At 37.4% G+C, this 15107-nt stretch overlaps 1 protein-coding gene across 1 annotated transcript; it reads right to left on the bottom strand.

Annotated features, from left to right (window-relative positions):
• Positions 1-2468: 2468 nt before the first annotated feature.
• Positions 2469-11675, bottom strand: LOC108344374 (uncharacterized). The gene is made up of 5 exons (XM_017582823.2): positions 11206-11675; positions 11006-11132; positions 10632-10910; positions 10443-10547; positions 2469-2714 (listed from the first exon to the last, which is right to left on the bottom strand). The coding sequence occupies exons 1-5, from the start codon at positions 11673-11675 to the stop codon at positions 2469-2471; spliced, it is 1227 nt and encodes a 408-aa protein (XP_017438312.2).
• Between the last annotated feature and the right edge of the window lie 3432 nt (positions 11676-15107).

Below are 15107 nucleotides of genomic sequence, written 5' to 3'. Positions count from 1 at the left end.
CATCGACGGTTCTTGCCCATTGATCACCCCTTTAGAAGAAACAAAAAGGCATTTGGCAAAGGGCAAGTTGAAACGGATATGCCCCCGCCGAAGTTGACTGGATCACACGTTTGGAGAAGAGTGAAAGACTATCCAAAAGTCACTGAATCTGGTCAGAATAGGAGAGAAGGGTTTGGAGAATGACATAATTGGACTAAAAGAAGCATATTCTGGGAACTTCCCTATTGGAAAGACAACTTGCTAAGACACAACCTCGATGTCATGCACACAGAAAAAAATTTCTTTGACAATGTCTTGAACACAATTATGAATGTTATAGCTAAAGCAAAAGATAATGAGAAAGCAAGAAAAGATTTACCTTTGTATTGTGGACGAAAAGACTTAGAGTTGAAGGCGCAAGGTAACGACCAATTATTTAAACCAAAAGCAAATTACACCATGTCAAAAGACGAGGCAAGAATAATGTGTGGATGGATCAAGGAGCTTAGAATGCCAGATGGATATGCTTCTAACTTGTCCAGATGTGCCAATGTTCAGAACGGTACTATTCAAGGGTTGAAGAGTCATGATTGTCATGTGTTCATGGAGACTTTCATCCCTCTTGTGTTCAGTTGTTTGCCAATGCACATGTTAAATCCACTGATAGAGATCAATAACTTCTTTAAAGATTTGTGTTGCACGACACTAAAGGAGAATTCCCTTAAAAAGATGGATGAAAATATCCCAATTATTCTCTGCAAATTAGAAAGAATATTCCCTCCTGCATTCTTTGATTCAATGAAGCATATTCCAATTCATCTTGCATATGAAGCTTGGCTTGGTGGACCTGTGCAATACAGGTGGATGGATCCATTTGAAAGGTTTATGGGAGAATCCAAACGTTCAGTTAAAAATAAAGCTAGAGTAGAAGGCTCAATTTGTGCAGCTTACTTGCACAAAGAGACAACGTATTTTTGTTCACATTATTTCAAAAACTTCATGTTGTCCCCCACTCATGTCAGAAATGAAATGCAATGGCAAGTTGAACCACGTGAAGGTGCATTATCAGTGTTCCGACAATCAGGCCGTCACGCAGGGAAAGAATTCACTCATTGGTTAACTGATGCTGAATTCAACTCTGCTCATGTACATGCCTTAATCAATTGCAGTGAAGTAAAGTCGTACCTTGAGTATGTCATCATCCATCTCTTATCTTTCAAACGGTACAATTATTATACACTAATGAATTTCATTTGTACCAGCTCATTTGTTGTGGCTGAGCAAGTCGCAGAAGGAAATACTTCTGGTAGAATACACTCAGAGTTTCCCCATTGGTTTAGAAATTAGGTCCGTACTTTTTCCTACATTTAGAGCAAGGTTAATTTGACTCTTGCTTTTATAATTTTGTTAGTACCTTTGTAGGTTTTTAATCAGGCATTAACTCCCACGGTTCAAGAGTTAAGACATCTGTCGAATTGGCCAATGAGATGTGTCAAAGAATGACACACTTACTTCACCAATGGTTACAAATTCCATACACATGAGTGGTCTAAAGGAAAGAAAACATCAAATTGTGGTGTGTATGTGAAGGGCCTAACAGAGGGTTGTTATGATGATTTCTACGGCATCATTCATAAAATATGAGTTAGAGTACAACAACACTACTTCTCCAAACAGAGTAGTACTTTTTTATTGTGAATGGTTTGATCCTTCTAGAGCTGGTACTAGAGTCGATCCACGCTTTAATATTGTCGAACTCAACCAGAGATTAAGATATGGAGCGTTTGATCCTTTCATTCTACCAACTAATGTCAAACAGGTTTATTATGTGCCATATCCACCATTCCGCAATATTGACAAGCGTGGTTGGGCCGTAGCAATACAAACCAAGCCTAGAGGTCGCATTGACTCAAATGAGGTTGAGGAAGATGTTGCCTACCAACTTGACCAAATGTCACAACCATAAGAAATTATTGAAGTTGAACGTATAACCGCATTGGTCGACCCTGATGGTGATGGAGATGAATTAAAAGCAACAATACAAGGTGATGAAGAACAAGAAGAAGAGGAAGAAGAAGAAGAAGAAGAACAAGAAGATGATGATGATGATGACGACGACGAAGAAGAAGACGAAGATGATGATGATAAAGACGATGATGAAGAAGAAGATGAAGATGAAGATGAAGATCATGATGACGACGATTGAATGTTGGACATCCATTGTAGCAAATTGAACTATCATTTCAATAGAGTTATCTAAAATACCATCTTAAAAGTTGTATGCAATTATTTATACATTGACTTTAAAAACCATTGATCCTTCGTTAATCATTTCTATTTTTTCGCTTTATTTGTAACCATTTCAATGCAGTAATGACAGAACAAGGTTCAGAACGTCCTGATAAAGGAAAGGGGGTAGCAAGGCCTAGAAAGAGGCAATGGCATTTTGAGCATTGACATAGTCATCTTGAGCACTGACATTTCCAATGCTATGTAATAGGCATTGACATCTTGAGCACTGACATACGCAATGATATGTAACTATCGACACAGTCATCTTGAGCACTGACATTTCCAATTCCGTATACGCGTCCCTTGTACCTTCCACCAGCAAAGTCCAACCAACATTGGTTCCTCAATCTTTCCTCATCTACAGGGTCTAGGGGAGCACATGTTGAAGCACCAACAAATGCTGTCTCATATCTTATTTGAGAAAATTTTGCTTCAAACTCTTCCTGTTAAATGAATACATGATTATCGTTAAATAAATAGACCTAAGAATTAGAACCTAATAAAGAATATAATAGAGTTATTATAAACTAACATGTGTCCGCCTAGACCTTTCATCGACAAATTCTCCTGTTGATGCTCGAATATATGTCTGCTGAAATATTTCATTAACATGCACTGACCGGCCAAGCTCCTGTGACTGCAAGCAAAGCAGATGTAAGTTGTTAACATCAAATATTTGTAAAGTTTATGAGTAGAAATGTAAAAATAAATTTATATGTACTAGACGAATTGCATGCTCATGCACGCTAATGGATCCCCTAGTGTGCAAACTACCACCCTTGTCAGATGTCCTATTCTTTTTGGCCGTTTCACATTTTTGTCTATAAAGTGGCATGTTCCACTTCTCCAAAAGACCATTCCAAACAATATGACATAGTCATCTTGATGGGGAAGTGCATACCTAGAGAGAATATACTAAATGACATTTAAGAGAATGGGAAAGAAATTAAAAATGGAAGAGATTAAGGAAAAGGAAACTTAGGAATTGAAGATGCGCCACTTGAACAAGCTTCCAAGATAAGCATCAAGAGGAGGACCGCCACTTGCTTGAACAAGATAAGGTCTGCCCAAATTTGGGACTTTAGAGACAGAATTCTATCTCAAAGAGGATTGCAAAGGTGCAAATCAACTCAAATTCATTGAATCAAGGTAAGGTGTACAAAAAAAGGAGACCCCTAAGCCTTCTTATATAACCTTTGGAGTGAGCTAAGATGCAAGATCTAGGAGATGTGGGACTTTTGAGGGTGTAGTCCGTCCAGCAGCTGCTGCAGGTCTTCTAGGGACTTTTGAGTCCCACATTGCTCAATTCTCTCCACTCCAAAGGGTTTATAAGGCAACTAGTTCTCCTATAGTTCAAAATATGAAAACTAGCTATGCTACTAACTCCTACACGCCTAGAATGCTCACTTTCTCTTCTCTTCTTTTTAAGATCAAGCCATGGATAGTCCCACATTGCTTGCTCTTAAAGAGAAAGAAGAGTTTATAAGCAATTATTCACAAGAACTAAGAGAAAGAAATCAAAAGGCAAATACACGCCCAAAGGAAACCTATTCTACTCTTTCTTATGCTTGTTGTCACTTTGAAAGCTCTTCATTGTTGCCCCATGTATGATCATATCATCCCCCCCAGGTTGGAGAGGATTCGACCTCGAATCTTGAAAAACCTGCAACAAAGAGAGATTAGTGACTTATTTCGTGTATAAACCAAAGCAACTCCTCCTGGATCAAATGTCAACCTGCAAAAATCATTAAACATTTTGTGAATGAATTTATGTTGACTAATCAATGTATATAAACAAGTAATAGTAAAAGAAAGTCTCCTGATATTTTTATTGCATTTAGTGGTGAAAACTAGGAGACCATTTTTAGAGAAAAAATTATTTTTGTCTTGAGTTGAATGGAACCAAAGGGGTAACACTAACTCATGATATGTTTCACAAATGTTTATGGAATAGTTGGAAAGAAGGAAAGAGGGAGGTGAAAAAGTTGTGCAAAATATTTTTGGAACAAAGAAAGAAAACTTAGTAAAAGGAGAAAAGTAGAAGGATTGAAAAACTCCCCTGTCATGGTGTAGATCTATTTGAATGATGGGAGTAGATGGTGCCTTCAGTAACACTTCCTTTTTAACTAAGACTTTGTCCTTCTCCATTTCTCTCACAAGTTCTTCTTTTTCTTTCTTTTCTCTCTCCTCTCTTTCTTTTCTCTCAGTCTCTTCTTTTACTCTCTCCTCTCTTTCTTTTCTTTCTTCATTTAAACAAGTAAGCATGACCTTCTCTTTGGCATCACTTGATGAGGAAGAAGAGCTATAGGTTGGTGAAGTTAAGGAAGAGGTAGACTCATTAGTCATAATTACTTCACCCTCAATGCATGTTGCCTTTTTGGTGGGGCAGGCAGAGGCTATATGACCATGTCCTAAACATTTAAAACATTTAATGTGACTTGGTCTAGAAGGAGATTTAGGTGGGGAAGAGGAATGGTTAGAAGAAGAATGAGGAAACGATTTGTTAGTGGGCTCCTTAGAAACATCCTTGGTTTTATCCTTTGATGATGAGGATTTGTAGAAAATATCTCTTGAAGATTTGGAAAATTTGTTGTGACAAGCTTCTTTTTTCAAGAGTTTCTTCTCTATTTTCATGGTTCTATGAACCACTACATCTAAAGTCTCATCATCATGGAATTCAATTATATCTTGGATGTTACTATTAAGTCCACTAATAAATCTAACTATTTTTGCATGATCATTTTCTTTAAGGTTAGTATGATGTAGGAGCACTTCGAGCTCACGAGCATACTCCTCCACACTTCGTCTACCTTGAGTAAGCTGTTGGAGCTTAATCAAGAGGTCCCTATGGTAGTATGGAGGTACGAAATGTTGGTACAAAATGTCCCTACAATGTTCCCATGTACTCGCGGGTGAGGCCATGGTTAAGTATCTCCTATTTAGCCATTGTTTGGCGTATCCCTCTAAAGCTAAACAAGCTAACTTTACACGCAAAGGTCCATTTACACTATACAAATCAAAAATTTGGTCTACTTTAGCTATCCAATCTAGAAAAATAAACGGCTCGGCTTCTCCTTTGAAAGTAGGCAAATTCAACTTTGGTAGTGTAAGGCCTTGGTCCATAGCTTTATCTTCTTGATGCTTCTTTGGTGAAGGAAGGTATACATTTACAGTTCTAGCTTCTTGCTTCTTCTTGTAGAAACCATGATCATGACCATGAGGTTGCTCCCATTTTGCTTTCGCGTCCTTGTCCAACCGTTTACTAATGGAGTCAAGTCGATGTTGCATTTGTTGAAAAGCCTTCATCAAATCAAATTTGCTAGAAGCACTTCCGTGATGACTACTTCCAATGGAAGAAGAGTGTCTTGAACCTGCAGACATGGTTTTCTAAAGGCAAACAGCAGCAATACTTACACAAAAAACAGGTTAGAAAACAGTCCAAATACAGCAGCAAAACTGAAGTAAACAGCAGCCAAGGTTCACTCACAGCAGCACCAAAAAATTAGGCTCAAAACTCACGGTGTTAATGGCAAAACAAAGCAAGATCACTCCACTCACATGCACTCTTCTTTCAAAATAGTAATGTCTCACAAGTCCACTTTGAGAGCACCAACTCAAGTCCAAAGCAAATGGAAAGATGTACAATCCACTTTAATGCAAAGAAGCCAAATCAAGACAGTACATGGTAGAGGCCAAAGAAAGAATGAAAACTACAAGACAAATGATGAAAATGGAACCTAAAAAATCAAGAAACTTGGCACAAAAACAAGGAGGCAACACTCTAATGATTTTATGAAGACAAAACAGCAAGAAAATGGAGTCAAAACAGTGGCACAAAATGAACAAGACAGCAAAGAAATTTACACAACCAAGAAGCAAATATACATCAACATACTAAGTATACATGAAGAGCAAGACCAAATTAATGCTGGAAATAATTTTGGCAAACCTCAAACCAATATATTCTGTATTTAAATGAGAAAAGAGGCTTGAAAACAATGCTCAAACACACTAAACACAAGGAAGATGTCTCGGCCAGCAAGCATGCACACCAATTTTGGTGCAGTTTGCAAGAATGTTCTCGGCCAAGCTAAGTTTAACACATTAAGTGTGTTTGATTAATATGCCAAATAGAATGGATGGATGCCTCTATGAATACAGAACATATAAGCAAGGTTCACACACTTAAATCCTATAAAGATCAAGCTCAATTCATCATACAAGCAAGGAGATGTAAAAAATACTCTTAGCTATGCAATTTCAGAAAAATACTCTAGAAAACTCCTAAAGAGGAAACACATATGACTCAATTAAAAGCTAATCAATTAAGAAAGACACATACAATCCAGCCAAGACAAATAATTAATAGCTGGAACAAACAAACAAAAGGAAATAGGACACCTACTTGTTGAAGACCTCCAATAGCATTGTTGCTGTTTGATGAAATGTCTACTTGCACAAGGCTCTGGACAGCCACGGTTTAGTCCCTCAAAGCATTGATTTGAAGTGTTGATTCCTTGCTTAAGAGTATTGAGAGGGTGTAGCAACGTCCAGGGAGCAATTCCAGCCACCAAAATGTCCAAACAGCCAACAACAAAGCAAAACAGTGGAGTATTAATTCAACAGCAGAAAACTGGATGAACACAGTGGAGAAAAAAATTTACTGGGAACAGTACAGAACGAATTTGAGAAAAGTAAAATATGTTCATGAAACTAGACATCCAGACGAAAGTAGGAAAAAAAATTTCATGGAAAACGGACAAGAAATGAAGCTAAACTAAATCATACAAGTTCACTGTATTTTCACGCAGAGGCTGGGCGAGACAGAAAATGGCTCAGCGAAAATGAACATATCTAAGCTATTCTACTCTAGCATGCAATTCCTAAGAGATCAAAAACCTAAGGCTCATGATACCACATGATGGGGAAGTGCATACCTAGAGAGAATATACTAAATGACATTTAAGAGAATGGGAAAGAAATTAAAAATGGAAGAGAATAAGGAAAAGGAAACTTAGGAATTGAAGATGCGCCACTTGAACAAGCTTCCAAGATAAGCATCAAGAGGAGGACCGCCACTTGCTTGAACAAGATAAGGTCTGCCCAAATTTGGGACTTTAGAGACAGAATTCTATCTCAAAGAGGATTGCAAAGGTGCAAATCAACTCAAATTCATTGAATCAAGGTAAGGTGTACAAAAAAAGGAGACCCCTAAGCCTTCTTATATAACCTTTGGAGTGAGCTAAGATGCAAGATCTAGGAGATGTGGGACTTTTGAGGGTGTAGTCCGTCCAGCAGCTGCTGCAGGTCTTCTAGGGACTTTTGAGTCCCACATTGCTCAATTCTCTCCACTCCAAAGGGTTTATAAGGCAACTAGTTCTCCTATAGTTCAAAATATGAAAACTAGCTATGCTACTAACTCCTACACGCCTAGAATGCTCACTTTCTCTTCTCTTCTTTTTAAGATCAAGCCATGGATAGTCCCACATTGCTTGCTCTTAAAGAGAAAGAAGAGTTTATAAGCAATTATTCACAAGAACTAAGAGAAAGAAATCAAAAGGCAAATACACGCCCAAAGGAAACCTATTCTACTCTTTCTTATGCTTGTTGTCACTTTGAAAGCTCTTCATTGTTGCCCCATGTATGATCATATCATCCCCCCCAGGTTGGAGAGGATTCGACCTCGAATCTTGAAAAACCTGCAACAAAGAGAGATTAGTGACTTATTTCGTGTATAAACCAAAGCAACTCCTCCTGGATCAAATGTCAACCTGCAAAAATCATTAAACATTTTGTGAATGAATTTATGTTGACTAATCAATGTATATAAACAAGTAATAGTAAAAGAAAGTCTCCTGATATTTTTATTGCATTTAGTGGTGAAAACTAGGAGACCATTTTTAGAGAAAAAATTATTTTTGTCTTGAGTTGAATGGAACCAAAGGGGTAACACTAACTCATGATATGTTTCACAAATGTTTATGGAATAGTTGGAAAGAAGGAAAGAGGGAGGTGAAAAAGTTGTGCAAAATATTTTTGGAACAAAGAAAGAAAACTTAGTAAAAGGAGAAAAGTAGAAGGATTGAAAAACTCCCCTGTCATGGTGTAGATCTATTTGAATGATGGGAGTAGATGGTGCCTTCAGTAACACTTCCTTTTTAACTAAGACTTTGTCCTTCTCCATTTCTCTCACAAGTTCTTCTTTTTCTTTCTTTTCTCTCTCCTCTCTTTCTTTTCTCTCAGTCTCTTCTTTTACTCTCTCCTCTCTTTCTTTTCTTTCTTCATTTAAACAAGTAAGCATGACCTTCTCTTTGGCATCACTTGATGAGGAAGAAGAGCTATAGGTTGGTGAAGTTAAGGAAGAGGTAGACTCATTAGTCATAATTACTTCACCCTCAATGCATGTTGCCTTTTTGGTGGGGCAGGCAGAGGCTATATGACCATGTCCTAAACATTTAAAACATTTAATGTGACTTGGTCTAGAAGGAGATTTAGGTGGGGAAGAGGAATGGTTAGAAGAAGAATGAGGAAACGATTTGTTAGTGGGCTCCTTAGAAACATCCTTGGTTTTATCCTTTGATGATGAGGATTTGTAGAAAATATCTCTTGAAGATTTGGAAAATTTGTTGTGACAAGCTTCTTTTTTCAAGAGTTTCTTCTCTATTTTCATGGTTCTATGAACCACTACATCTAAAGTCTCATCATCATGGAATTCAATTATATCTTGGATGTTACTATTAAGTCCACTAATAAATCTAACTATTTTTGCATGATCATTTTCTTTAAGGTTAGTATGATGTAGGAGCACTTCGAGCTCACGAGCATACTCCTCCACACTTCGTCTACCTTGAGTAAGCTGTTGGAGCTTAATCAAGAGGTCCCTATGGTAGTATGGAGGTACGAAATGTTGGTACAAAATGTCCCTACAATGTTCCCATGTACTCGCGGGTGAGGCCATGGTTAAGTATCTCCTATTTAGCCATTGTTTGGCGTATCCCTCTAAAGCTAAACAAGCTAACTTTACACGCAAAGGTCCATTTACACTATACAAATCAAAAATTTGGTCTACTTTAGCTATCCAATCTAGAAAAATAAACGGCTCGGCTTCTCCTTTGAAAGTAGGCAAATTCAACTTTGGTAGTGTAAGGCCTTGGTCCATAGCTTTATCTTCTTGATGCTTCTTTGGTGAAGGAAGGTATACATTTACAGTTCTAGCTTCTTGCTTCTTCTTGTAGAAACCATGATCATGACCATGAGGTTGCTCCCATTTTGCTTTCGCGTCCTTGTCCAACCGTTTACTAATGGAGTCAAGTCGATGTTGCATTTGTTGAAAAGCCTTCATCAAATCAAATTTGCTAGAAGCACTTCCGTGATGACTACTTCCAATGGAAGAAGAGTGTCTTGAACCTGCAGACATGGTTTTCTAAAGGCAAACAGCAGCAATACTTACACAAGAGCACACAATTCTCAAGAGTTTCTGAGTATTTGAGCACAAGGGAAGAGTTTCTCTGTTTCTGGTTGTTCTTCTTGAGAGGAAATGAGAGTCTATTTATAGACTCATCCAAAAGCTCTTCCATTTTTCGTTTTCAGCCTTTCACACTGTGTTAATCGATTAGCTACAGTGGTTAATCGATTAACACCCCAACGGATAGTCCAACGGCTCTAAAAACGGCTAGTTTTTCAAACGTTCACTATGTTAATCGATTAACACCCTTTGTTAATTGATTAACGTTAATCGATTAACACCCTCTGTTAATCGATTAACACTGCATTGCTGGACTTCTTCATGGCTCACTGGAAAAATCGATTAACACCTTCTGTTAATCGATTAACACTGCACAGAATTTTGCTTATGGCTTATTTTTACATCACTTTTGAATGCATACATAAAACTACTAATTTTCCTATGTACATACAATTATTACAAAAGATTACAAGTCTTCAAAGATCATTCATTCTTCATGAGTCTTGTTTGTTCTTGACTTGATTTGGACATCATCAAAACTTCATCTTCATCATTTTGCTAACACCAACAAATGCTGTCTCAGATCTTATTTGAGAAAATTTTGCTTCAAACTCTTCTTGTTAAATGAATACATGATTATCGTTAAATAGATAGACCTAAGAATTAGAACCTAATAAAGAATATAATAGAGTTATTAGAAACTAACATGTGTCTGCCTAGACCTTTCATCGACAAATTCTCCTGTTGATGCTCGAATATGTGTCTGCTGAAATATTTCATCAACATGCACTGACCGGCCAAGCTCCTGTGACTGCAAGCAAAGAAGATGTAAGTTGTTAACATCAAATATTTGTAAAGTTTATGAGTAGAAATGTAAAAATAAATTTATATGTACCAGACGAATTGCATGCTCATGCACGCTAATGGATCCCCTAGTGTGCAAACTACCACCCTTGTCAGATGTCCTATTCTTTTTGGTCGTTTCACATTTTTGTCTATAAAGTGGCATGTTCCACTTTTCCAAAAGACCATTCCAAACAATATCCCCCATCCAATTAGGTTTTTTTCCTTCTGTTCGAGCTTTTTTAAACATCTTAGATAATCTATGAGATGCTTTGGTGTGGAAATTTTTTTTCACCTTTTCTTCATGGTTAGACCTCCATGAAACCTTTCTCTGTTGACAAAAAAGATGAATATTGGATAAGATAATTGAGGTCCTTAACATTTAAAATTAACTGTAGTACATAATGTAAATAAACACAAGTGTACCTTAAAACGCTCAAAGAAAACATTTCTTTGTGTCTGAGGTATTTGTCCCCATGTCACCCATGGCTCATCAAACTGTTGCTTGATGGTGGCTGTGATTGCTTTGGATGCTGTTTTTGTTGGATAAAAACTATACCAAAATAAAAGTCAAATATTAGAATAATACAGTATATGCTTGGAACATTAAATTGATGTTTTCTTACCGTCCTCCAATAGGTGTAATGATTGGAAGATTGTTGGAAACATCTTCAAAGTCATTGGCTACTGAACTTGAATGTGGAGGGTTATCCCCTATAGGAGGTGGTGATGGCATATTTGTGGGAGTTGTTGGGTTAGAACCAACATGGGGGGAGTGAGTTGTTGGGTTAGAACCAACATGGGGGGAGGGTGATCTCCATTGATCAGCAACAAATTGTTGTGGACTAGGTGTGAAGGCAGGAACTTCCAACAAAGGTGGAATTGATGGTGGAGTAGGTGTCAAACTAGGAACTTGTAATGGTGGTGGAACAAATCTAGCAGTGGAGGTAGAGGTAGGTGTAGATGGCTGACTACTTGAAGCAGTTACATTATTGAAACGATTTAACAACTTCACCATATAAGATTTCTTCTTCCCCTTCTCCTTATCTGATTTTGCTAAAGGTGGAATAGGAGGGTCACAACCATCTGATGCCATATTCTTGAACAAAAAACAAAATTGTTGGGTCAATATATTTTTACAATGGAATGGAAAGGAAAAGTAAGAAAAGAACATGATGATGATGTTCTTGTTTGCCAATACTACATATCGAAGCAAAAGATAAGAATGCAAAACTTTAATCTACACAAAACCATTAGAGCAAAAATTATAAATAGCAATATAAGTACCTAAACACAAAGGGTATCGAAATAACATGCAAATTGAAATTACATAAATGATTTCATCACTTCTTCTTTCTCCCCTCTAAAAGTATGGGTTTATGATCACCCATGGGTACACCAACACATCGTAACTCTATTCACTACTAGAACTATGAAATGAATCTTCATCCTCATCTTCACTTTTTCCCTCTTCACTGCATTCTTCTTCCGATTCACTTGTTTCTTCATCCATATACCCTTCAACTGATGGTACATTGTTGGGGTCCACTTCTTCAAGACCGACTTCTATATCTTGCAATCGGATAACTTCTTCAACTTGAATGATGTCATTAACATGTGACATTTCCTCCACTTGGTATGGCACTTCGACATCTACCTCATTAGAATCTATACGACCTCTAGGTTTGGTCTTTATTGCAACACACCAACCCCGTTTGTCAGTGCGCGATGCAGGATATGGTACATAATACACTTGTTCTACATTATGTGCAATTATAAAAGGATCAAACAAGACATATCTTTTATCCATTCGCATATCCACAATGCCATACTTTGAATCCACTCTTGTCCCTATTCTTGATGGATCAAACCAATCACAATAAAATAATACAACCTTCTTTTCAATGGTTGAGGTATTGTACTCGAGCTCATATATGTGCTTAATGACACCATAGAAATCATCTTCACCCCCTTCTATAAGGCCTTTAACATGAACCCCACTATTTATAGTCCTCTTGCCCTGGCTCCATGCATGGGTATGAAATTTATATCCATTGACAAAGTAGGTATGCCATTCCTTTACACATCTTAAAGGACCAAGTGATAAATCTCTAAGATGTTGGTTTCTGACACTTAAAGGATCGTTATGAACCTACAACCACAAAATATATGAACCTATTCAATATAATTAAAAATGAATAAATATGTGAATAACAAATTTATGTGGAAGAATTTGATCAGTTGTACTTGATCCCTGAACCACAATGGGAAATTTGCATGTATATGTGTCGAACTGTTTGACTCTGAAAGTTGATAGGTATGGAAGAATGAGCTGTCCATAGGTATTACAATATTCGGTCAATATCAATTTAATACATAAAAACAAAATCCATAGAGAAAAGCAATTTATTTGGAGCCTTACTCAAGATAAGGTTGAACTTCATTGCAATTGATCAAGACATGAACATGAACTGATCTCAATTCTTCGTCACTTAGCCAATGAGTTGATTCCCTCCCGGAATGACGACCACCTTCGTCAAACACTGATAATGTTGTCCTTTCAATTTCAATGTCTACTTCATTTCTATTGCTTTGTGGTGTTAACATAAAGTTCTTGAAGTAGTGTGAACAAAAATGAGTTGTTTCTTTGTGCAAATATGATGCGCAAATAAATCCTTCAACCTTAGCTTTATTCTTAACTGAACGTTTAACGTATCCCATGAACCTACAATTTAAGAAAGTGGTATGTTAGTTTCAATATGTATGACATCTAAATTCAACAGTTGAATGAGATATTGTCACCTTTCAAATGGGTACATCCACCTATATTGGACCGGTCCACCAAGTCTTGCCTCATATGGAAGATGTAAAGGGAGATGTACCATACAATCAAAGAATGAGGGGGGGGGGGGGGGGGGGGGGGGGAATATTCTCTCCATCTTGCAAAGAATGATTGGAATGTTTTCTTCCATCTTCCGAAGATCGACCTCATTCAATGTTGTACAACATAAATCTCTAAAGAAATGACGTACTTCTATAATGGGATTGAGAACATGAGTCGGTAAAGAACTAAACGCTATAGGAAGTAAGCATTCCATAAACACATGGCAGTCATGGCTTTTCATCCCAATGACCTTTCCCCTATTCACATCAACACACCTTGACAAGTTAGAAGAATATCGGGCAGACATCCTAAGATCTTTCAACCACTAACAAACCTGTTTTGATTGGTCTACTGAAAGTGTATAATTAGCTTTTGGCTTGTACATCTTTCCATTAGTATGAGTTTTGAGCTCCAAGTCTTTTCGTTTACAATACAAGCCTAAATCCATTCGGGCCTTTTCATTGTCTTTTGACTTCCCACTGACATTCATCACGGTATTAAAAATGTTGTCAAAGAAATTCTTCTCAATATGCATGAAATCAAGATTATGCCTTAACAAATTATCCTTCCAATATGGTAGATCCCAAAAGATGTTTTTTTTTCGTCCAATTATGCCACTCACCGTATCCATCTATTCTTGGTGTACCATTTTCAGTTACTTTAGGATAACCATTAACTCTATTCTAAACTTCTGTTCCCGTCAAATATGGTGGCACGTCTTCCATGTCCACTTCCCCCTTTTTGAAAGCATTCCTATTTCTCCTAAAGGCATGTTCATTTGGTAAAAACCTCCGATGGGAGTCAAACCACGAATTTTTCGCCCATTATATAATCTAAAAGCCTTTGAATGCTCCATGCAATGTGGACAAGCCAATTTACCATGGGTGCTCCATCCAGACAACATACCATAAGCAGGAAAATCATTAATTGTCCACATTAGCATCGCCCTCATGATAAAGTTTTTTCGCCTTGAAATATCGTATGTTATGACACCACTCCAAAACTTTTTCAAGTCATCTATCAAGGGCTCTAGGTATACATCAATGTGTACTTTTGGATTGAATGGTCCCGGAATGAGACAAGTCAAAAACATGTAGGGTTTATACATGCACATTTCTGGAGGAAGGTTGTACGGCGTGACAATTACTGGCCAACACGAATATGGTATATTTGACGCCTGCACATATGGATTAAAACCATCGGAGCATAAACCAAGTCGAACATTGCGTGGCTCAATGGAAAAATCACGATGTACTCTATCAAAGTGCTTCCACGCCTCTCCATCGCATGGATGACGTAAAACACCATTTGACGACCTGTTTGATGGTGCCATGTCATTTATGTTGCAGTTTCTTTTGAGGCATACATTCTTTGAAGTCTTGGAATTATTGGCAAATAGAGCATGGATTTAACGGGAACTTTTTTTTTGGAACTTGCTCTTGTCTTGTGTTGTTGATACCTTGGCTTCCAACAAAATTTGCATTCAACTAACGCTCCATCATTCTTACCATATTCATTATCATGGAATATCATGCAACCATCCATACAACAATCAATCCTCTGCGACTGTAATCCCAGCTTCGACACTACCTTTTTTCCATCATAGTAAGTTTTCGGTAAACCACATTTGTGTGGTGTTACATC

This window comes from Vigna angularis, chromosome 8 (assembly GCF_016808095.1).
Source record: "Vigna angularis cultivar LongXiaoDou No.4 chromosome 8, ASM1680809v1, whole genome shotgun sequence".
Taxonomy (NCBI): domain Eukaryota; kingdom Viridiplantae; phylum Streptophyta; class Magnoliopsida; order Fabales; family Fabaceae; genus Vigna; species Vigna angularis.
This window is presented reverse-complemented; position numbering and strand designations above follow the sequence as displayed.

Coding starts and splice junctions, on each gene's coding strand:
- LOC108344374 (XM_017582823.2), bottom strand. CDS start 11,675: ATGGCATCAGATGGTTGTGACCCTCCTATTCCACCTTTAGCAAAATCA. Junction 11,133..11,205: donor ATTACACCTATTGGAGGACG/GTAAGAAAACAT, acceptor ATTTTGGTATAG/TTTTTATCCAACAAAAACAG. Junction 10,548..10,631: donor ATGAGCATGCAATTCGTCTG/GTACATATAAAT, acceptor CTTTGCTTGCAG/TCACAGGAGCTTGGCCGGTC.